The 24952-nt window shown below is 39.8% G+C and overlaps 2 protein-coding genes across 4 annotated transcripts; one reads left to right on the forward strand and one right to left on the reverse strand.

Annotated features, from left to right (window-relative positions):
• Positions 1-104: 104 nt before the first annotated feature.
• On the reverse strand, positions 105-22612 carry cfap54 (cilia and flagella associated 54). 3 transcript variants are annotated; one of them, XM_085174355.1, is made up of 57 exons: positions 22349-22612; positions 21518-21623; positions 21065-21214; positions 20653-20818; positions 20402-20460; positions 19666-19809; positions 19214-19327; positions 18891-18992; positions 18359-18551; positions 18169-18261; positions 17957-18069; positions 17680-17794; positions 16990-17075; positions 16757-16858; positions 16470-16617; positions 16236-16291; positions 15971-16099; positions 15584-15824; positions 15222-15355; positions 14905-15102; positions 14695-14787; positions 14410-14598; positions 14204-14322; positions 13955-14102; positions 13648-13803; positions 13430-13552; positions 12919-13041; positions 12703-12823; positions 11838-11927; positions 11623-11749; positions 11408-11510; positions 11104-11192; positions 10814-11011; positions 10393-10568; positions 10156-10301; positions 9699-9908; positions 9349-9548; positions 8788-8923; positions 8241-8361; positions 7924-8085; positions 7624-7833; positions 7350-7437; positions 7006-7176; positions 6830-6896; positions 6150-6335; positions 5976-6062; positions 5769-5888; positions 5122-5169; positions 4673-4814; positions 4211-4377; positions 3717-3871; positions 3567-3636; positions 3235-3394; positions 2855-3012; positions 2123-2269; positions 1878-1998; positions 105-1268 (listed from the first exon to the last, which is right to left on the reverse strand). In XM_085174355.1, exons 1-57 carry the CDS (start codon positions 22492-22494, stop codon positions 1210-1212), a joined length of 7581 nt encoding a protein of 2526 aa, XP_085030481.1. In that variant the 5' UTR covers positions 22495-22612; the 3' UTR covers positions 105-1209. The 3 variants fall into 3 exon arrangements, with proteins under 3 accessions (XP_085030481.1, XP_085030482.1, XP_085030480.1); XM_085174356.1 differs by having other exon boundaries at positions 2855-2910; positions 10156-10304; XM_085174354.1 differs by having other exon boundaries at positions 10156-10304.
• A 1299-nt stretch (positions 22613-23911) lies between these two features.
• On the forward strand, positions 23912-24857 carry LOC146509837 (alpha-crystallin B chain-like). The gene is made up of 3 exons (XM_085174376.1): positions 23912-24091; positions 24324-24446; positions 24522-24857. The coding sequence occupies exons 1-3, from the start codon at positions 23912-23914 to the stop codon at positions 24711-24713; spliced, it is 495 nt and encodes a 164-aa protein (XP_085030502.1). The 3' UTR covers positions 24714-24857.
• Positions 24858-24952: the final 95 nt, after the last annotated feature.

Raw genomic sequence — 24952 nt, forward strand, 5'->3', positions numbered from 1 at the left:
AGGTTCCCTGAGGTGTTGTCCTACCAGGAAAGGCTGTCCTTATTAGGGGAGTGCAGTATTTAAGATGGCTTTAGCGTCGAAATCCAGTAAGGGGAAGACCCAAGGTTTCCCAGGGGAACAATGTATTTTAATAAGATAATCACTGTTTTTATTTTCCTGTCTGTGGTCAAAAGCTTGTGGCTGAATGGTGTACAAATGTTCACAGGAAAACAAAAATGAAAATCTTCCTAACTTTTAGTTACAATTTTAGTTACAATTATTTAAAAGCCAGAATTAATGTTTGGTGACCCCTATTTTTGATACTCCTGATTCTTTGTTTGCATTGATGTTATTTGTGTGATGAAATGAAAGATCAAAAGAGTGTGTAATTATAGCAGAAGAATATCCAGGTGAAGGTGCAACCCTGTTGTGAAACAAAAAAGAAAAGTCAATTCAGAGATTAAGGATTCCTTTTCTGACAGAAAGCACTTGTTACCCACACTTGATCAAAATATGAATACTTTTACTTTAAGTATCTGTATCATTGCATTGCCATACCGAATAGTCGTCACTTAACATCTGTGTCCATCTTTTCAGAGTTGTCTGGCTCCCATATTTCACACGTCAGTTTGAAACTACTCTTTTCTTTTGTGTTTATTTTATTTGACCCATTTACTGATGCAGATAAACATACAAGAAGAACAACAAAAACTACACAGAGTTCTGGTAGCACCGTGTAGCTGTGGGGTAGCTTGCAGGGTTGGTGGTTCAAGCCTGTGCAATTTCACGCATAGTAGTGTCCTTGGACAAGACACCAAACCCATGGCTGATCTTTTTGGTGTGTGTGACTTGATAAATGAACATTTGCATTTCAATGCTTTGTAGAACTTTCAGTACCTTGGATTGAAAGGTGCTAAATTAATGCATACCATTTCATTTTATTCTAGACGTTGACTAAAAGTGACTTAAAATATCCAGAAATGCGAAACTATACAGTATTTTGGCTAATATGTACTAAGTTGATAAAATAATGTGTTGCTACACAAACTTTTCCACAAGACTCTTGGTCTCCAGGAAAATAAAAGCCTTCAGCATCCATCTCTATCGTTAAATATGCACAAAAGATGCATTTAAGTAATTTAGGACTGGAGGTGGTTGGATTGCTTGGAGATGAAATTGCTCGAGTCGCTCTCATTCTGGATAGAGTGTCAAAGTCTGCCTTGAAGTGGACTATGATGACTGGCTTGCAGAAACCTGCGTCTCCATTTTACTTTGACCCATGATGTTGCCTGCAGAAAGCGATGCAGAAGATAGAATAATGACATTTTTAGACATTTATTCACAGAAAAATTACCCAAAATGTAGTATTTTAAACATTTAATATTACTATTAGTTGGTAGTGATACTAACTAAATATTAGTAGTGATCTTCCTAACCTTCTAATGACAGTAAATTAAATATCTTAGTAATAGTAATTTTAAAAGATCACCTGGGGCTCCCAGTAAAGCCATTAAACAACAGAATATGTTTGTAAAATACTCAAAGTCTTAATAATAAATCCCTGAATTAACAAAACAGTGAACAGATCAATTAATGGTGAAGATTTTGGAAACAGAACATCATCTATGTCCTCAGTGAGTATAGTGTAAAATCCTAGCTGGGGTTCACGATCCACACCTTCTGCATGAAATCCATTTTCAGAGAAAATGAATTTTAAATTTCAAACTATGAACTTTTTATTTTTATTTTTTTGTTTGTTGCAGCATAGCTCTAAATACCAGGGCTGCTGTCTGCCTATCAGTCGTCTGGTCTGTAAATATATACTGTTAAAACTCATGACATTCATAAGGCCAAGTTGTACTTTGTGCTGCATGATAAACAGAAGGTTTCTAATTTACCAATTTGCAAACTGGTCTGGTTTAGTATGTTGAAGTATGGGAGGTAGATGTTGCTTGGTCCGGGAGGAAAGAAACACATTTTTCCATCAACTAATTCCACACTTTCACCAAAATCACACAGCTGAAAGAAGAGGGGGAAAAAGATAAATGTTAATGTTATGATGTTATGTTTGTCTGCTTTCAGAATATACAGCGATAATATGATGTACACATATGTGTGTGTTAGTGTTTGTGTCTTCACTTGCCTGCTTTTTCAGCAGTTTCTGCATCAGCTGTAGAGGTGTGATACTCTGTGCCCCTCTTAAGTCACTGAGCAGCAAAGTGGCCTGAGCCAGCGTAATGACAGACTTCTGTGGCAAGCGTGTCCGTCCTGACAGCAGGCTCACTGCTTTCTACACACAGGGACAAACGGCGAACGCCGAGACTGTGATTACTTTAATTCACTGCACGTTCAGTGTAGCCATGCTGATAATTATATCACAAATAAAGGCTCAATACATGACGTCAAAACAAGATTTTTAATCATGTGAGCCACCAACTCAAGAGTGTCCACATTTTATTTCTAGTTTGAGACCAAAAGAGTGACTGCATTTACCTAAATCTAATCTCATTTAGCTTTTTTTCTTAGCTTTTTTATATTTACCTGCATTTATAAACAGTGACTAACAGCCACTGTCTCAGGAAACCAGAGAATGGGGTCTCTAACTGAGCTCTGTCCCATTCTGCTGAACACAAGAATCTCTGGAACGTCTTGAGGGAATTCTTCAAACTTGGATCACGTATAGACTGATCCGAATTATTCAAAGATCATGTATAAATCTAGGTTAAATCAAGGACTGCATGGCCTTGGAATTCAACACATCAGACATGTACACTGCATGCTCTGGTCTCCTGCTCTGTTAATGCTTTTTTCAACACGTTACTTTTGTTGCAAAAATGAATGAAAAAAATGTGTTTGTCTTTGTGTGCAATGGTACCTGCAGCATCGTCATGCTGTTGTCAGTCTTGCCTCTCCGGGCTTCCAGTCTGGCACCTTCAACCAACAGCAGGGCTTGAATGTCAAGGTCTCCCCACAGTGCACATTCATCGAAACCCTCCTGTAACACCCGGGCTGCTTCGTCATTAATGTTCTTACCTTGAAAAGATGGTGCCACGTACATCGTAAATTAACAAAAAGTATAATAATAATAAAAATATTAGGAATATTAATAATTATAATAACATTATAATGTGAAAAATGAGAAAGAGAAAGAGTTTGTGATCTTTTTTAGTGACTGTAATAGTAATAATGTTTGTAGTAAGTTGTGGTACAATCCACCACTTTGAAAAAAAAAAGACAGCAAACACGTGACCAGACCTGGTAAAAGCTCAATGGTGCGAGGGTTGTGGGCAACCAGGCTGTGGACCAGAGCCAAGCGGCAATGTAACCACAGATGAACTCCAATCCTCTCACTGGCCTCAACTACTCCGGGACAGTCTCCATTCTGGGTGTCTGACTCACCAAAATCTTTATCATCCTTAAGAAAGATCATGTATACAACAAATCATTTCTGCTGTCTTATTATGATTACTTATAGAATTAAAATTCAATTCTGGTTGTAATGTAACAGTTGCTGTAACCAAGCATTCAAGGATCAACCTACTCGATTCTGTTAATGCTTTATATAAATATTTTGCCCAATCACTTACAGCCCCGGATCCTCTCACAGTCACAGGTGATGTTTGGAGCAGCTTCAAAGATGAAACTGCCGTGTCAAAGCTGAAGGGGGGGACATAAAAATGGTTAGGATAGGTAAGATATACACATGTACACAGTAGACGTGCATAAAGTCATCGTACCAAAGTGCCGTATGTCCTTGTTGCATGTAGAGGTTGCCCTTTAGAAGATTGGATTCTATCGTCAGTTCCAGGGTTTCCGTTTTGCACAAGGAATGAGATTCAAGCTGCTCTGAAACGGTGTTTAACCACGAGGAGGCGCGTTCCAGCAAAAGGAACTGTAACAGAAGAGATGACAAATGGCAGAGAATTGACTTCATATTTCTTAAGGGTGTGCCTCACCTCATCCTACCCTGTACTTGTGAATGGATAATTATTTTAATGAGCCTGAGATAATTCGGTCAGATTGTTTTCATACATTTCAGTGAGGTTTTAGAAAGTCTTATTAAAGATTCTGCGTAAATGTTACCTAAAGGACTACAAAAGGAGGAGAGGAATTCAGGAAAAAATATGTGGAATTATTGTGTGTTTTGGCATCGTTCACATTCTGCAGATCAACCTTGAGTCCTTTATTTACTGTGTGACATAAAGAAAACTTAAATCCCCATGAGTCTTACCTTTATCCTTTCTGGGGTTAGATCCTCAGTCTTAGCATCAAGATGGAGAACTTTCTGTTCTCCTGTCTTTGGACGGCAATCATCAGTGTCTGGACTGTCCTGCTCATCATCTTTTGGGTCCACCGAACAACTTGTTACACTGACACAAACTTCTCCCTCCACAGAATCTGCAAGACATCCACACTTTTGAAATTTCACAGTTCTAAAGCATCAAAACTGCCTCATCGCAAAGTTTGCATGCAAATTTATTACTCCCATAAAAAATTGACAAATCATCTTTAACTTTTTAGATTGCAATTTTTGTTAGCTAACAGTCAGCACTATGTATACAATAATGTAATTTTTTCATGTGAACGCATATATTAAATGTGAGTTTAGAGTCAATTTTACCTCTAATCTTTTTGTTTAAATCACCTCAAACAGAAACAAAACAAAAGAAAGAGAATTATTCTTATTACAGACCTGGCACAGGATAGCCTACGATAGCATTAGTAAGTGCCAGAACTAGTTGAACACGAGCAAGGTTAAATCTGAGGCACAGTGCTGGTCCATACAGGGTGCAGACTTCTGGAGTAAAGTCACAGTTCACAAGTTCCTCCAAAGCCTTAACACAAGCACCACAAACACACAGATTACATTCATAAGAATCCAGTGAAGTAGATCACTTTAGAGAGCATCTATTTAAAAGAAGTTGTATGCAGCTGAAAGAGCAGCACAAAGACAAAAAAGAGGTTAGTACAGTACTTGTGTATATATGTTTGTGACTTAATGTGCATATATCTGGTTAACTTGTGTTTTCAAATTTGCCTGGAAGGCCAAAATGACAGGAATGGACAAGGGGGTTGACCCAATTCAGTATGACTAAGAGACTTAAACTCTGAAGTGTGACTTTACAGTAATGTGGAGAATACCTCTGCATTGTCCAGAAGAGACTTGTTGCTACAGAATGTCTTTGTAGGCTGCACAAAAGAAAGCAAAAAAATATGTGAAATTATGACATATATCCATCAATTCTCTTATCAGGGTTGTGGGGAGATCATGCAAACTCTACACAGAAAGGCTGCGACCTGGTGGTGGAGTCAAACTCAGGACATTTTTGCTGTGAGGCAACAGTGCTAATCACTGTGCTATGACATATAGAAAAACAGCACTTTACAGTGTTTCATATCAGTTTTTTACCACGTGATAACCAGAAGTTTGCAGTGCTCACAGGACAGACCAGCTCACAGTTTAAAAAAGATCAGATATGACAGGCTTCCTGAGAGGGTATTGCACATGACATTTCAAGGACAAGGCCAAAACTGCACAAGGCCAGAAGTGTAACAGAAATAATCTCAACAACAGTGAAATATTCCATATACACATAAAAAAACAATGTAATCATTACTATAACTATATTAAGAATTCCATATGGATGATTCCACAAGTTCAATGCATTAAAAAACCCTTTCCCAGTACCAGGACAACAAAGGACACGAGTGTACTGAAATGAAAATAATGAAAATGTGGAAAGACACTGAAAACTCTCTTTCAGCTTCTAAAAACAAAATGCTCTTACTTGGACACAAGCACTGGCAATGTATTGTCCATGAGGCAGAAGGACACCTGTTCCACGTGTGAGCTCAACTGCGTCCTTCACAGCTTCAGCGAACAAACACAGTTCAGTAAGGGCCGTTATCTGCAGAAAACACGCAAGCAGATTAGAAAATCCATCATGAGAGCAAAACACTTGAATACAAACACAGGAAAAACAACAAATTCTGACCTTCAATATTTTGCCTTTAACAGTGTGCTGTACGTCTCTGCACACAGTCCCCACAAAATGTAGATAGAGGGCTAGTGTAGGAAGCAGCTGAAATTACAAACACAACTTAACACAAAGCCAGTCATTTATCATAAGCACTGATGAATAGCGGACAGTGTTTGTGTGTGTGTGTACCATGATGCAGTAGCCAGTGGTTAAAAGCCAGTGGCAAATGAAGTTCAGGCTTGACACAGTGGTGCCGAGGTGAAGCCTGTGGGGTTCGGAGAAAAGGTCAACTCCAGGGAGCAACTCATCTCCGATGCTGTAAGAGGCGTACTGGAGGTCTGCCTGGGGTTGAGCCATGGAGCAACACAGCAAACTCTAAAGAAGGAAGCAAAAATGTGTAAGACACTCCAGTCCACTGTGTCCACTTCATGCTTTGCCTCTCCAAAGCATGAAGTGGACACATGTGCAGAAGTTGCAGTAAGTTGTAATAACAGCAGAGGGAGATATTTTATTTCAAGACAACATTAATACAATCAGGGGAAATCATTTACATAGACATTATTAACATATTTACATGTAAATACATATTAGGCACCTAGCTTAATGGTTTCTGGCAATTAAGGACTCTAGAATGCACTTTATATGATTTTTGCTACTGATTCACTACTGATGTCTTGGCTTAAATGTATTATCTCCCCCTGTTGGTAATGCAGCTTCTGCATGCTTGTCCATTTCACCCTTTGGAGAGGCAAAGCGAACTGGGTGTCTATAACATGCTTTGCCCTTGGCATGTAGGAATGAATGCATACGCATGCATACCTACACATTAAAACACGCAACAGTATATCTGCTCAAACCATGTGTTTTACCTTAAACAGGTAAGCAGACAGGAGACAGTACTTTGTCCGCTGGTTGATATCAGAAGTTAAGATAAACCTGCAGAACCAAAAAACATGCAGCAGGAGTTGGCGAAACCTAAAGGTGTATGCTTGGAAAACACATGAAAAAACACATCAAGTCAATGATAAAACTCAGTAAAACCTACTGTGCTATCTTAGCAGTGACCACAGCCGCCTGCAGACATCCCCACATTCCAGCCTGCCTTAGAATTTCTTGCAGGGAGCCATTCCCAAGCGACGCGCCATCCCATTTCTCCAAAACACCTGAGCTCTGCAAGGCACAATCTACGGCTTTACTCCAGCATGAGTGAGCAGCTCTGGAAATAAAAAACACCAGGAATAAAATTCTTACCATAATAAATCATAAATTATGCCAATCTGAGTTTTGCTTTTGATAAAAGGTTGAAAATGCATTTAAATACAAGTAAATGCATTTAAATACAAGGCTGAAGACTCGTTCCAACACACTCGTGTACAACAGTTTGCTAACCGTGTGTTTCCACTGTAGAACTGTAGGTTTCCCAGTTCATGCAGAGCCAGAACTCTGAGGGAGTCACGGCTGTTAGCCTTCAGGTATTCTGAGGAAAAGGTGAATGATAATTATAAGGACAGTAAACCATCTGACCCACTGAAATATGTGCTCATATGTCTTCATCCTATATTGCTGTAAGGTCACTTAGTCTGCATTTGTTGATATTTGCCTTATTTATGTAAAATGTGCAATAAAAGTCTCGACAGTTTCTAAACATTTTTTGTTCTCGTACTTATAGAAGTGGAGTATGCAGAAATGATAGTCTGCAAGTGGTCACAGCTGATAGGGAAGCCATAGATAGCATCTGGGGTACTGTAGTCCTCCTCTGTCAGGTCACATGGTTGGATGTTTGGAGTGGGCATAACAACGGGACTGAAATTCACAAAGCTCGCTGAATGGCTGAGACCTCGGCTCTGACAATGCTGCGTCGGTATCATAAAACCTCACGAGGGACACAAGCAGTGCAAAAAGTATTAATTTAAAATACTGTGTGCGACATGTGTATGTGTTATTCAAACAGTGAAGAACTTACAGGGTTGTGTGTTTGCCAGAAGCAGCACAAGCAGTGAGCGACTGTGCTGGAACATCTGAAGACAATATGGTTTTTTCTCAAGAGCTTGATGATAACAGCTCAGCGTGTCCTCTACATCCAGTGGGACACAAATGAGGGACATGGCGTGCTGTATCTCTGCACCTTAAAAATACAGCATGTACATGAGAATGTGACACCTGCGCTGCTGCAAGTTATTGTCTAACATTTAGTTCTTACTCTAGTATTTAGTCATTACTATTTACTGCACACAAACCAGTGTTAACATTATTTTAGATGAGCTGTTTGGTTGTGTAAACCTGTAAGATCTCGAGGAATCGAGTTTGTTAGTGCTGCTTTTTTGTGAAGGTGCCGTTTCTGTGCAGCGTGATGGATCCGACCACTGAGAAGCTGGCAGCCTGCATAGCTTTTATTGGTCACCTGAAAAGCATAATATACACTCATTTACTGCACAATACAGACAATGCAAGATTGTAGACACAAGAGATTAATTAACTAAGGACTGCAACTAGAACAAACATAGATTCCATGGTGCTGTGAGTTATGAGATATTTAACTGAAATAATTTAAGTTTTCAAATATTCCACAATATTTCTGTATAAAGAGTACCTTGACACATGGACAGGAGGAGTCTGAGGTTGATTTAAAGGTGGTACCTCAGGTGGTAGCTAAGTGAGCCACAGTTACAGTAAATGGGAGTGTAAATGGTAAATAGACTGGCACTTTTCTACTTTATCTGAGAACTCAAAGCGCTTTACACGACTTGCCTCATTCACCCATGCACACGAGCACTTTTTTTTTTTGCTATGCTTTGTGTGTGCGTTTCTGTGTATGGGTCTGTGCTACCTCTTTTCCAGTGGCTTTCTGTGTGTTGACATGGTGTGGCTGTGGGACTGAAGGGCCTCCAAAAGAGTTTATTCTTTCAAGTAACATCCTCTGGGCGTGGACGAGCAGAGGAGTTACGATAACAGTATACCGATCCCTGGTATCATTACATAGATGGAAACAAACACATAAAAAATTGTCAGGAACATAGGTTGCGAGGAACTAAATGTCTTGGTAATTAACAAGTGAAAAAACACAGTATTCATCAAGTTTCTCTATATTACATGATTTTGAGTTTTCCTGGCTTCTTATGGTGAATTTATGTTTCATGCAAAGTACAACGACCCCACGCAAATCTCCTGCGATGCCAAGACCTCAAAGAGCATTTGATTTACTTCTCCCTAACAAATGTTTCTATTTGTAATAAGTCTTATAGAAGACCTCAGAGGAGGACATGCAGAGGGTTGATGTGATAGATTAGGATCCATGGGATAGGTTTAGATGGAGGCAGATAATCCACTGTGGCGGCCACTAACAGAAGCAACCAAAAGAAGAAGAAGATTTGTAGTACGTCTTATTCACCGTGTGTATGAGTTGAAAAGTAAAGCAAAGTGGGCCAGGCTTTCCCACTTGCCACTGTCATGGAGCCGCTCAAGAGTGTGCAACACCAACATGCGGACCCAACGCAGATCCACCTGGGTGCTATCATCAAGTGGGACTGAGAAGTGGAGACTGGACTCTAGCTCATCTTCAGTCAAGTCACTGCCATACAAACTCCAGAGCTAGCAGGGGCAGAAATGCGGATGAAAAAGTAAAAGTACACATAGTGACATGTAAGCTGTGGTTTTGTCTTTATACTTTCCTAAGAATAAAAATATGTGCAAGTTTTTAGAAAGCAGCTATTAGTACAAATAGCAATATGTGAAGCTCACCCCTAGTTTTTGCAGCATGTCCATGATGAAGTCAGTGGCCAGCACCAGCAGTGGGGTGAGAATACTGTGTAGATGTTCTGCTGTAATCGTACATGGAGTTTCAAGCTGAGCAGCTCTCTGTACAAGGACAGTGATTCTGCAGCTTTGGTCCCACAGTGCCTGACACACACACTGCAGAGTGGTCCAGTGGTTGCCACGATGAGCCAACACCTGGAAAATAATGAACATTATTAGATATGAGTACATCAGAGGGACAGCTCAGGTTGGACTGTAAGTTGTGCAGAGGAGGGGGAGTGGGTATACTGGACAAAGGCTGTTGAGAATGTTCACATATGTAGTGAAGGAGGACATGCAGAGGGTTGGTGTAACACAGGAGGATGCTGGGGTTAGAGTTGGATGCAGATGAACCACTGTAAAGTCATATATAAGTTTACATCCACATATGTATCAATGGTACCATAGCTCTCCGGAGATGCACAGCAACTTTGTTAATTGACTCCAGCAGTGTGGCACCAGTGCACCTCTGTGCCTCCATCTGCTGTTCCACAGAATGAGGAGAGCCCTCTCCCTCCTTACATCTGTCCTCTGCGACAGAGCCATCAACTGCTACAAAAGATTAAGACAAATTATGACAGACAGACCAGATGCTAGCTTTTCTCTTCACTTTATTTTCCGTGTGCCTTTTTCTTCTCACCTTCCTTTCTTCCTCTATCTTTGTGAGCTGTCATCACATAGTCCATGTGTTCAGATGAGTCTTCAAGTAAAACAGCTTCATTTGAAGACTCCAACTCATGTTGCTGCGAGTTGTTCCTCCATACCAGGACACCAGAGTAAGCCAGAGAAAAACACAAAGGGTGAAACTGGCTGTATCTGTTAAAAGAACAAACGGTGCAGGACATTTTATAATTAGTCAACCATGTGAAGTACTACAGTATCTCAGCTCAGATAATACACGTAAAAGTAAATACATTGCCACCCAAAAACAAGGCAAAGCTGCTTAGCATCAATCAGAAAAATGTTGTTTCTTAGTGTTTGTCTTCAGTGTGAGTCTTTTATTACAAAGAGAAAAAAACTGAAAAAGTAAAGGATAATATCTGGCATCTCTGTGTGTGAACCTCTGCTCCAGGTCTCCTCTGTGTTGTTGGGCCAGACACTGGTAAAACACTGCTAAATGGGCCTGAGCCATGCAGTAGTTCAGGTGATATCTCCACACCCTCTCCACAGCGCAAGTGTGCCTCAGCTGTAGCCTCTTCTTTCGGCGCTGCATCACAGATGAAATCATAGCAAGCGAGTTCTCCATAGCCAGCACTTCCCTACAAACATGAACACATTTATTATATATGGACTTACAGAAATTATCAAGAAACCTCCTGAAAACAGAAAAACAAAAACACAGATACTCTACCTGTGAGTCCTCGTTTTCAAAAGCATATTCTGTGCCAATTTATGCTTTGCTTTCTTTCTTGTATCATCATGTGAAGAAGAGTTCTTGTTCTGTTTAAAGGGCAGCACATGGTATTGTTTTTAGTTGATATTGCAGCAACAAAGTAAAAACAAAGTTTTCTCTCAAGTCGCAGCATTATTTTGGCACTAAAACTGAGCCTGGTGAGCCAAAGATTCAGAGATGTAATGTACATTTTTGTCAGTGTAACTCAGATATTTCCTGCCCTTATTAACTACATGCATGTGTGCACATGTTGTATCATCACCTGGGAGGATTCATTTCCTTTTGCATTCTGGTTTCCACTTCTTTTTCTAATCTGACCGTACCCCTCCAAACATTTAGCGGACAATACCATCGCCTCGTCACGGCTGCCAAAGAGAAAACTATTTACGAACTTTACTTAATGAAACAGACATTCATATCATTCTGATATCTGTAGGTGTCTTTAGCTTTGAAAAATATATTGAAGAGCTTTATCACCTTGAAAGAAACTGAAACAGGCTCTGCCCCCATTCCAACACAAGGTCTATGTGGCCTTCTTTCATGGTTCTTTGGAGTAGCAGTGCAGCAAACTCAGTAAAATACACCTTGCGTCGGAGTTTCATTACTATCAAGGACACACACACAAACAAACCTACGAATTAGCAACACTAATAATTACGTCATAAAAAAATATGAAAGACTATACAGCTTACCATGCATGTAGGCATCCTTTAATGTGCCACTGGAGATCAGCTCGTACAATAAGTTTGGATCTTCTGAGACGGTTAGTGTCTGAGAAGTCTCTGGAAAAATATATGAAAAAATACATAGAAATCAGTCCAAAAATGACAGGATTAATAACAAAAATGCAAACTTTCTTCTATAAGCATTACTGTGCAAAAATCTTGTGCCATCCCTCATTTCTTCCTGATTTGTTTTCAAAGAGTCAACCTTGTAATTTTTTAAGTGTTGTTGAACAACACCCGAGGCTTTCTGAAGGGTTTTGGACATTGGCAATTTTGTCACTCATTTTCAGTCTAGTGCTTGTACATGACCATTTTCAGAAAATGCTTTTATTAAGCCACTTAAGACTTGGAAAATAATTTTAAATTGTATCTTTTCCAGATGCTTATCATCTGGAAAGCATCATTTTTCAGGATAGCAACGATCCCAAACACATCGTCAATGCAGTAAAGGCTGAATAGAAAAACACAATATCACTAAAGGATTGGCTTTTCCTCAACATTACTGAATCAGTGTAGGATCATGTTGACAGGGAACAGAACAAAAGGCAGATAACATCCAGAGAAGAGCTTTGAATGTCCTTCAAGAACCTCGGAGAACCATTCCTGAATTCCTGACTACTTGCAAATCACAAGAAAGCATCCCCAAGAGAGTTTAGGCTGTGTTGAAGAATAAAGATGTTCATTATTTACTGTATTTCAGTGTATGTTTCCACATTTCAATAAATTACTGCACCAATTTCCCATTTACGTAGCAAAATACAAAGAAATAAGGAATGGTTTAAGACTTTTGCACACCACTAACAGGACCAGTGTGAGTACGTGTGTTTATTACCAGGCTCTGGGGTGTGTGTTTCTTTTGAAACTGTTATTTCCTTGTTCTTTCTTTCCAGTGCCTTCAGCTGACGACTTATTTTCATCTCACTCTTGACTGTGGCTTGATCTGCCGTTTTACGCTATACACATGGAAATGCACAAAAATGCTAGAAGTCGTACTTTACTTAAGTATATACATAATATATCACAACAGCATCCAGAAAACAGCTCTTACTCCCTCAGATTGATTGGTGAGTCTCCTAATCTGCAGCTGGGCATGATAGACATCCTGAAGTAGCCTGCAGCCACAGTCCATCAGTGCTTTGGCCATCTCGTGTTTCCTGAGCACACGCAACGTCTGTCAGGAAGAACAGAAGAGTTCCCAGTTAGTTTGCACAAAGTTTTGATTTTATTCTTATTTTAAATTCAATGTGAGTCACTGTAAATGTAAGTAAAAGTCAAAACAAAATAATAAATAACCACATGGATTGGCATTGTAGCATGGACTCAAACTATACAAAAAGATTTTATGCAGTGGTAAATCCAACGGAGTGCTGTCAACCAATATGCAGTGCAAATATATACATGCAAACAATGAGTGCAAGAAGTAATCAAAACTTTTATGTATAAAACTTTAAAACCTGTGCATACAATTAGAAAAGGTTATCTATTTGTACACACATTAACATGAACAATATGTGCACGCACGCACGCACACACACACACACACACACACACACACACACCTTTGCCAGGTAGTAGGTGATGCAGGCTATCATGTGGATAAAGGATTCTGAGGTGTTTCCAGTCCATTTTTGTTTTAGAAGACCTGAATTCTCCTCCAAAACCATCAAGCATTTTTTTAGTACCTGAACACCAGAACACAAACAGAGGTATGATTATTCATTTATAGTTCTTACTATGTTATACTGTTAATACTTTTATGGACGCGGTGGTTGCATACTTGCACCACAGAGTCACAAGTAATCTGATGGAACATTATAGGTGCCAGGAGCCCGTAGCAGCTAACTGCAGCCTGCAAAGCAGCAGCCGCATCATTCAAACACATCGCCAAGTCCATGGCCACCAGCATTCGCTCGCATTCTGCCAGTCTGGCTTCCTGCGTACAAAACATGAGCATATATGTATCTCTGATCAATACAAAAAAACAAAAATCAAAAATCACTGGATTGGTATTCCATTTAGAAAACGCAAAATAAGTGTATAAGTTAGTGTCACTGTACAGTGCTCAACAAGTCTCAGGTATTTACTTTTTCCCAGATAAATGGTCCATTGTCACTGAATGAGTCACAATAGAGTGATCCCTGCTGAATGTTGATCTCTGTCTCTATGAAGATGGACGTGAGAAACAGCTGACACAAGTGAAGAGAGGAGTACTGCAGGATTTCTTTGCGTAGTCTTTAGCATGATAAATGAAGACAGAATAGGAGGTAAGTAAATACAAAACAAAAAAGAAAATTTCTTGACTGGTACTGTGTGCTGTGTGTTTCCCTCTTTACCCTGTGGTGGCTAGTCTACCCTCTGTGCTGTTGGACTCACTGTCAGGGTAGGTGCAGTGGCTCCAAAGTTCTCTGCAGGCTCTTTTTGCTACAGCATACTGCTCTGTCTGAAAAGCCACCTGAGGAAAAAGTCAACAAGGCTAAAAACATAGCCCAAACCTTTCTCTGTCTACTTGGTACAGGTGTAGAGTAGCTTGAAATTGTACCTTAGCCAAATGAGCCCAAGCAGAGAGCAGCGGTACAGGCATGGATGCCAACAGTGGTAATGTTGTCCGCCCTATAGTGCTGCCCAGTAGCTCTCCCTGACTGTTGTATGCTGCAACAGCAAACACATACTTCTGATTGGGCTCCAGACCCTCCACCCTCAGCACACACTCACCAGATACAGCAGGTACCTTGAAACAAAATCATATACACAGAGGTAAGTGATAATGACAAAAATGAGTTTCACTACACTTGATAATCTTCTTCTGTGAAGAAATAAACTGCACCATATTTCCAGTTCCTGGAAGGCTGCAGTCTCCAAGCCGGACTTTCCGGTTTATGCCCTCAGCTACCCGACCACAAAGCTGGTACCAGCACACCTCAAAGGAAACAAAAGAAGAAAGATTTCAAAAAGTGTTGAACATGTGTGGATTATTTGCTCACTGTTAGGTTATTAAGATTAGTAAAATGATGGCCTAATTAAATGTAAATCTCACTTGTCCCTCTAAGTTATGAGGTGCTGGGGCAAAGGTCATGGAGTGGTTGTTGCGTGAGAGTAGGACAGGAGGAGGTGGAGGGCTCTGTCCGTCCTCCTTGATTACTTTGCCTTTATCTTCAGATGTAGTATTAGGAGTTGAGGACATGTACACTTTTCTCTCCTCCATACCTGCTTTCTCTATGAGGGTAGCAGCATCCTATCAACAGCGCACAGCAGTATAATTTTCACATGTCCTTAAAACTAATATTAAACACCAGTAAGTCAAAATGTGGCTATAATCAACCAAATGTTGTGAGAGTATTCTGCTTGTTTAACCTCCAGCAGACTTTTGGTTTCACTGATGTCACTTTGTTCCATGTTGTTGTACACCAGCAAAGCTTTCTGGATCAGGAACAGAGCTTTGGACACCTTGTTTTTTTTGATCCAGTCCAACAGTTCAGACTCTACAACTAAACAAAGACAGTTTACTCCCAATTTATATTATATTCAGACATACAACTTTTCGGTAAGCATATTTATTTAATTCCCTCTAACTATGATTTACTGTTGCCAGATTTTAACTTCTGTTTATAAATGTGAAAGTGTGAAGTAGCAATATTTTGCCATTTCAGTCAGTGCAGAGCTTGAACTACTTGTCCAAAATCACTGGTGAGTAAAACCACCAGAGCAACTCTGACCTGCATTTAGCTGCAGCAACTTGAGGGAAGCCCTGTGGAGGATAATGTCCAACTCTAGGTGGAGATCTTTGATCAGAAGATACGTGCATGTGGCTTCAGTTTGTCGACAGCCATTAAAGTCAGATTCTGTCTGAGTTTCCACCTCTCCTTTTTTCAGATTTATTTCATCGTCTTCATTTCTGTGTTTTGATGATTTTGGAGAGGTTGTGGAAAAAGCCGATGACTGGAGGGGACTAAATTTCTATCAGAAGAAGAACACATGCAATTTAAAAAAACAAAATGAAAAACTGCATGCCCATACAAGATTTAGTAAATAAACTCAGTAAATGTGAGAAAGAATATTTACCAACATGCTAGAAATGAGTGTGGGACAAGATGACTGTGTACCTGCATGAACGCAAAGTCAGTGAAAGCTGAGCAGTCCTGGGGGGCCAGCGTAGCCGCAACCTTTGCCAAAGCTTCGAGACCCCTCTTTACCACCTCACACACTTTCTGAAGCAGCTCTGTGCTTGAACTCTGCAAACACAAACACACATATAAAAAGTTCACTTCATACTTTCAGTAAACAAGAGACAGGACACTGCGCAATAGCACGCAATAGATGTCATTTGTTCACATTTTGATGGTATGCCCAACCAGTCTATTTACATACCTCAAGAATAGAGAAAGAGTTTGGCTTTGCATCATCACAGTCTCTTTCGCAAACTGCTGGAGATAAGACATGAGAATAGAAATATTCTCAAAGCTTTGGTTTGTGTCTGTAGTGCATGTGTGCGTATGTGTGTGTTTGTGACGGTGCAAGATCAAATAGATACAGTACAAACAACAATAGCTTTAAATCTCCAGCAGACCGTAACAGGGCAAGTGGCAGAAAATAACCTCGCACCTGACGTTGAAGTTTCAAGAAAATATTCAGCTGCATTCTCAAGCAGCATGCCCAATGTGTGGCTCATCTCTGCTATCATGATACAGTCAACAGCTGCTAGGTCACAGGCGAGGGCCACCTCATACAACACATAAAGACACCACAACCACTGCAAAAATAGATTTACAAACAGCAAAAAGGACAAATGAACAGAACAATGAAAATTCATGAATGTAATATGCAAAGTTTTATATTTAACAGCAATAAAGCCGGAAGCAGCTGCAGGGAATGTTTATTTGAACACACACCTTGTCTTGATTTTGCAGAGGATCTCTCTGTATCACCGCTTTCATCTTACCCCACAGGAACAACACAATATCCAAAATCAGGTCTGCATCTGGCTGCACCTCCTACACAGACACGAACACACACAGCTTAAATGCTTATAAATCTCTTCCTCTGAATTCTAACTTTAGCCTGAACCCTAATCCTTTATCCTCAACACAAACACCTGCAAACAGTACGTGGCATAGAAACTTACAGGAGCAGAATCACAGACGGATTTGTGAAGGGTTTCTACCAGATCCATCAGTTTATCACTCATAGAAAGTGAAGCCTTATGTTGGTCTGTGGAAACATAAGAGAACATGACCACTTTATATTGTGATTGCTGAGATTAGTTTTGAATAATCTGAGGAACCAAGGCTCACCACTGACCACCATACTAACAATTAATCAATGTTTAGTACATTATTTGATTTAAAAACATTGCAAAAAAAATAGATCCAGATATTTTCTGCAGTTGACATTTCTCATATGTACTCTATTTGATTTAGGTAAGTGGTGATCCCTGGACAGAAGTTACATAATACCTACTTGCTTTCAGTGAAATATCTAAACCCTTACCAGCTCTATTCTCACAATATTGATTGAACATTACTCAGACTTTGTGCTAGCATGCTGCTGGGGTAACTGATTTGAAAAATTAGATTCCAGATATACTAATCTTGATAATTTTGATAAAAATTGGATGTATTACATGCGGTAAAAAATTAATATACTGATAAACTCTGTAGCAGCTTAAAAACACAAACAAAAATGTAAAATTCAAGGACAGAGAGGCAGAAAGCTATTTAATGAATCCTTTATTAATAAGATTTATTTTTCAAAATAAAAGTTTGGAGCCTGAAAAATGTCATAAGTCTGTATGTGGTAGATTTAATATTGCTACCTTTGCTTGTGATGTCTTCTTTAGGAGGGCTTCTCTGGGTAGACAGCAAAATGTTGAAACTGTGAAGCAAAGCAAGCTCCTGCTTTTCCCTCCTGAATGATTGGCCATCCAAACTCTGTGATTAGAGAAAGCCAAATTAAATAAAAACTTCCCTGATGATCATTCAAACAGTGGATGCCCAAACCGAATCATCAATCTTGAAATGCAAGTGAAACCTGATGTATTCCACTTTTCTCATTAATATGAATTAAAGCATTTTTGCTTGTGTGCTACTTACAGTCAAAACCTGCAGCATCTCTGTGCTGAGTTCAGTAAATGCATCCAGCTGCTTGTACTGAAACAGCAGTTTGATGAACCTCACTGCAGATATGATGGGTATTTTGTTTTCTCCTAGCAACACAACACATTTCCTTATCTCATACTGACTTTTAAAGCAATGCACAAAACAAACACACATGCTCATTGTAATAAAGGACCAAAATGACTCACCTGAAATGGCTAAATCTATCAGAGTCGAATTCTGTGTCAGTACAAGAGGAGACAGGCACGGGTGGTCGTCAGACCTCTGCTCACCAGTGACACCTTGACAGACATGGCCATACATGTACATTACCCACTCAGAATCCCTCACCTTACTGAAATCACAAAATGTTTTTTATTATGTACTTGTTTCACTAACCAGATAACAAACTAATTCCAGCAGACAGGAGTTCCAGGTAGACCTCTTGTAGCTCCGGATCTTCAGGCATTCTCATTTGAAGTGGCCGTGTGTTGCTGTCCCAGAGTGCTTCCAAAATGCCCAGGAACTGTGCTGCACTGCACTCAAACAAGCCTATTAGCAGGCGCTCTGTTGGGGTACGAGGCCATGGCACCTACAGTACACACACATAGGCATGTGATTTTAGTTACAGCACCGACTCACAACATTAGATTTCCTTAGAAGCAAACAGGTTGTAAAAAACAAACAGAACTAAAACAGAAATCTAGGGTTCAAACAATTAAATATATGGCACGGGGTTATTTAATTATTATTATTATTAAAGAAATCAAACAAAGGCAATGCATTGAGTGATGGAAGATTTAAAGGTGATAACACAGAGTATACAGCGTTAAACAACTAACAACTAACAAGAGCCCCTAAATTACACTGCATTTAAAAGTAAGAATTAACATTAAATATGATGATATTGCAGTAAAGCAGATCCCATTACATTAGGTATGTCCTTCAGGGTGCTTTTGATTTTGCTCTTGTACAGGGTTTTGGGTCTCTTTCGGGTCTCAAATGCTGCTCGCTTGAAAATCATGGCACCAAGCTGAAAAACAGAACGCTCTCAATCACCTTTCATATGTTAACCAAAGAAGAGCACAGCGATACTGTAAAACACTGACAAGGTAAGTAAGCTTCTTCAGAAGTGACTATATTCAGTTGTGAGTATGTAAGTATGGAAATTGCTGTATCTAACACACTGAGAAACAACAGCATTTTATCACAACAACATAGTGTGCTGATGTATCTCAAGGCCAAGTTTCTTGCCTTGATGGAGGCATCTTTGTAAGCTCTCTGAGTCTCTCTGGTGGCAGAAACTTCACTGTGCTCCCCGAGTTTTGCTAATTCGTTGATTTTTCCAAGGGCTCTCCGGGCAAATTCCTGAGAGCATTTGAGGACACACAAACACAGCCCAAAATGGGAATTCAGACTCCAATTAACTTTTATTGCAACAATATGATGGTTGCATTTCAAAATAAAATATACAAACAAATGTAATTAGCAAATATACTCATGGGTTAACCATACCAGCAAGACTTTCTTTTTGTACAGTCAAGCATGAGGAATAATTTAGTGCCTTGTGCTGATTAACAGCAGGCAGGCTAAGAAAATTATATAAAGATCAACACCAAGTTACAATTAGCATTTATTACTGATTAGATCAGCCTGTGAAGGATCAAATCATGTATTTGTAGGTGTCTGACGCTGACGTATTTCACCTCTGCCTGCACCTCAGCATGGTTGTCATAGTAACACTGGCAGACGGCACAGTAGAGTGTGACAATCACTGGCAGATACTTAGCTGTCATCAGACGGATGGACAACTCCAAACTGATGCTTGCCCACAGGAGGTACTCCAGTGCCTGAATAGGATGACAAACGGAGGCTGTGAGTATCACAAAGGATTAAAAAGACAACTACACAATTTTATTATACACTACATTCATTATATAACAATATTACACAGATTTAGTTGTGTGTTCTGCAATGTGCAGAGGCTCAATCAATTAAAACTGAAATATTGTCACTCAAAATCAGTCCAAAGCCATATTCCAACATTCATTTAGACATTCAGTCTCTGTCACACATGATTTTCTCACCATCCATCATGTTTTTCTTTTCCTTTAGGGCAGGGATGTCAAACTCATTTCACATCGTGGGCCAGATACAGCCCACTTTGATTGAGTAAAAAAAACTTGGAACTTGTTTGCTTATCTACTGCTTACTTTGATGTAGTATGAATGGCAATAGACGAGGTCTTTATCATTAGGAAATCACAGTTACAAATCACAGTTAAAAACCCCAAATGTATGCCTTTCTTCACATTTTTCAAAGCAACCCAGTGGGCCAGATCGGAGACCTTGACAGGCTGATTTTGGCCTGTGAGCCTTATGTTTGACATCCCTGCTTTAGGAATGAGTAGCAGAAGTGAAAAGTGGCAGGAGTGAACAGTACCTGCGCGCTGCACTGCATAGTCATCAAATAACGGCAGACATTGTAAATGTGTAATGAACCTGGATGACAAGAGATAGAAATACATTAGGAGGGCAGATACACCTCACAATACTTAATACAATAGTAGATAAACAGTTTATGAACAGTTCATTTTCATTTTTATCTTCACATTTTGAGAGCTCAATTTGTTCTACCAATATTACTCCTAGATAGAAATATCACACTGAATTATACAAGTTCTTCTAATATACCATTATATATCTGCCAGTAGAGGTGCTCATGTTGCTGAAATGCCTGCATCATGGTCCTCGTGAAGTTCAGCACACGCAGCAGTTTACAGAGCCCCTTTTGGCTGAGGAAACTGTGCTGTCTCTCCAGCTCAAATATACACAGGGCACAGCCCTGCATGGCACGTACCTGTACACACACAGACACAAACACACACATATAGAGGACAGACACACAGGCACAGACACATGGATACATACAGAATAATAGCAGATTTTTAATAAAAATGTCTCAAAATGTCAATGACCTCAGCCAATGTAGTAAACTTTCTTTGTAGCATAAAACAACAAAGCAAATCCTGGAAACAGTTATTACACAACATTCTACACAGAGATACACAGGACACACACAGTCACACAGTGATGTGTACCTTACCTTCATGGCAAAGATATTTTGGTCTGTATCAAGCCCTTCGGGAAAGAAGCAGGCCATAAACTGATCCACATTTGTGATGTCAGTTATTTTCACTGAGCTGAACTGTGACAGGTGGAGACTGTAGCCCTGCCTTAGAGCCAGCTGGTACAGCTTGAAGAAGCAGAGGGAATAAAAATAACACTGTGAATGTGTTAACATGTAATTAATGCGCAGAAGACAACATATCCAAAGGCTTCTTATAGTTTTACTGCAGCAAAACCAAGATTGCAAATACTGAGAACAAAACCGATGAGTCAAGTAGTAAAACAAAGAATTCACAGCAACCAAGACTGATGATAGTGACTGATAAAACTGTGTCGCGCAGACTGAATTAATATTTAATCAAAGAAAAAGTCTGTGGTAACCAAATATTAGTAGGTATTCTAATTTGGGGGATTTGGGGGATACCTTTACCTTTATTCCAAAGAGAAAATCTGCAATCTGCAACATGTGCTCCTGGTACAGTTTCAAAGGCAGTCGATGTTTGAACTTTTTCCATATCTCCACCAGGATTTTAATCCTTTGAAAATGAATTCAGAAAAGCATAGCTTTAAAATAAATAACATAAATAAGCAAACATCAACACCAAGAGATCTCTAACTGGTTCAAGAGCTATGTAATATAAAATATGTTCAAATCTGATTTTTGGGATACTGACAAACTGAACATTGTTATTTTCATTTTCTACATGATCTTTTTAAAAAGTTAAACAAGGACATTCAGTGGATGCATGATAGGAGAAAGCCTTTAATTATGCTGTGATGTACCTGATGACTCGGTTGTTCTTTTTTTTTTTTAATGATGCTGGCTTGCAACAACTGTCAGCGTCTGCTAAAAAGTATAGCTTGCAGTATGATATTGAAGTTATTTTTAAAGGCCACTGCAATCCTGCTTTATACAGCAGATTTGTGTTGCAGTTATAGCAAAGCAAAAAATGTAAATGGTGCACTCAAGACTTTTCTTAAGTACAAGCCAAGTGTTTGAGACTAGTCACTGGACCTTATCAAACATTTCTATATATTATGGTCAAATCATAAACACCATACTAATTATAAGCTACACAGTGTATCATTTAGTATTAGCTAAATACATTTTAGTGGAACAATGACGGTAATAAAAACTGCACGCAACTAGCTATAAAAAAAATATTGAAATAAGCCTACGTTGATTTTATTATAGGAAGCTAAAGTTTCCTATAATATGAGCTTTATAAGCTAGCGTTGACTTGGCTTTTTAGCATCTCACCCTTTAGCATAAGTGCTGTTGTCCTGGTTGTTCGACGAAGCCACTTGTTTCATCAGCGTTATAAACGAGTTAATCTCTCGCTTAAAAGCTGAAAGTACTGGGTTTCTTTGATCAAGTTCCCCATAATACGACGCTGGTAAATCCATTTCTGCGTCCACAAAAACGATTCTGACCGGCTAGTACATTTATGTTGGTTATTTCCAACTACACCAACAAAACTGCTTCAGTGTAAGAGACCGGGACAAGACACATCACCATGGTAACAAGCGACGCTAATAGGGCCGACTTTGTGGATACCGTATTTCCTTTCTTTTTCTTTGTTTCTTTTCTATTCTTTTGTTGGGTTTAAGAATGAAAACTAGTTTCCCGTGTGTAGGGAAAACTTATAGTTTGCGACAAACAACGTTAACCACGTTTTGGAGAACCTTCCTGAAAGGCCTTAAGGGCAAGAAAGAAAAAGGAATTCAGTACATATTTCTGCTGAGCTTTTGGACAGTTTTAAAAAGGTAACAGTTTAACAAAGACTGATTAAACATATAATGTCTTACACTTACAAAGCTTTCATTTATAATCAGTAAAATACAAATCCTTTAATTCACTACAGTCAGGGCTTTTACTGCTACCTGCCATGCTCATGCTTTAGTGCCTTGGAGTGATTTTATTGCTTTCTTACCTGAATTCATTTCCACCTGTCCATAAACCTAACATTTATATTGGGCAATTAAGCAGCTCGCAATTTAATGATAGATAAAAACTCCAGCTTTGATTGGACTGATCTTTGGCTCAGGCACAGTGCCTGGGCTTGGTCTGCAAAGCACTAAAACTAAAATTCATGGTGTGATGGTTTAAAAGCTTCTGATGAACCTCTATGCTTGCAGATATAATTTAATGCATATAGCCTTCAGTACTAACATGACTGGGAGGATGAAAGAAATTTATTGGCACAACCAATGCAAAGGACTTCATATTTTACATCTGAGCTCATAGCAAAATGATACGCACAGTGTCATCTAATGCTGGCCCTTACAAACTCATCAGTTCCCATTCAGTCACACATCCACTCCACACACAAACCTAAAGCTCCTGGCACTCAGAGCACAGCAGGCTAATGCTCTGGCAGCTATTCCTCAAACAAACCCTCACAAAAACACACACACAGGCACACACACACCAGACAGGAGCATTTCCTGGGGAATGAACATGGAGGATGTCAGCAGTATTCCTAGCCAGTGTCACCTCATGACCGAGAGAACAGGGGCAGATAGAGGGTAACAGCGAGGGAGAGAACCAGTCTCAATCAGACAGATAAAACAATGGGAGTGATGGAGGGATAAACAGTTGACATCATTGTTCCAGAAAGATCAGGCTGTTGGCAGAGTCCATATGCAAGTGTGCATGGGAGGTCACGAAGGGGAGGGGGTGTAGAGGTGGTGAACAGAGGCAAAGTCTGGCTTGGATGGGAGGGAAAGACCTATAAATTCAGTGCAGGAGAGCACAGCAGCACCCATCTCAAACCAAATCAGCCTGCCTCGTCATTTATTACAACCCTCTTGGAATCTCACCATGGATATCCCCATCCAATATCCCTGGTACCGCCGGGCGTTCCCACATCGATTTCCTGACCTCTCCATGGCAGAACCACTCACTGACTGGCCAATGATGTGGCCATTCTCCTGGTCCTTCCCCTGGATGCGCCCTTTGTTTATGCGCTGGTTCAACTGGCCCGACAATGGACACAGTGAGGTAGAGTACAGTTCACCTTTGTAATTAAGATTATTACATCATGGGAGTTACGCACAAATGTCAGTGTTTTATGGCCTTTCGTTTGTGAGGTTTGGATTAATGATCATCAGAGTCAAAACCTCCACTGATATCATGAGTGTTTGTGTAATTTTCAGGTGCAAGTCCTTCATTAAACAAGATTTTTATGGGTTTTTATCCCAGGCTGACTCACTGCTCTACTGTATGTATTTAGATGCGCTTGGAAAAGGATCGCTATGTCATTTATGTGGATGTGAAGCATTTCTCCCCTGACGAGCTGTCTGTCAGCGTTAGTGATGATTTCATCACAATACACGGCAAACATGAAGACAGACAGGTCAGATGAGCAAATTTAACACCAGAAAATAAATTTAGCCACACTGTTCTGATGCACTCACTAATTCTGTTTCAGGATGACCACGGCTATGTGTCAAGAGAGTTTCTGAGGAAGTACAGGCTTCCTTCTGGTGTGACAGGTGCCGAGGTCACCTCCAGTCTGTCGTGTGATGGTATACTGACAATCACAGCACCTCGGTCATCTCCTGGGCTGGAGCGCAATATTCCTATTTCCTGTGAAGATGGAACACAGAAACAGAAAATGTAGAGCAGAGCCTGACGCACCAGATGCTGCTTTACTATTAACCCTTTATATTGTCTGTTATGTTGGCAGTGCCGTACACATATAGAGTAGTTATACAGTTCTAGATGTCTAAAACTGCTGTCTAATAAACCAGTTCCTAACCCCTAACTCACTATTATTGTGTTGTCTCAGCAAAACTGTGGAGCACGTGTAACAGAGTCTGTTTTTGACAGTACAGCTTTTATAGACACACCATGGTGAGT

This window comes from Neolamprologus multifasciatus, chromosome 10 (assembly GCF_963576455.1).
Source record: "Neolamprologus multifasciatus chromosome 10, fNeoMul1.2, whole genome shotgun sequence".
Classification (NCBI taxonomy): domain Eukaryota; kingdom Metazoa; phylum Chordata; class Actinopteri; order Cichliformes; family Cichlidae; genus Neolamprologus; species Neolamprologus multifasciatus.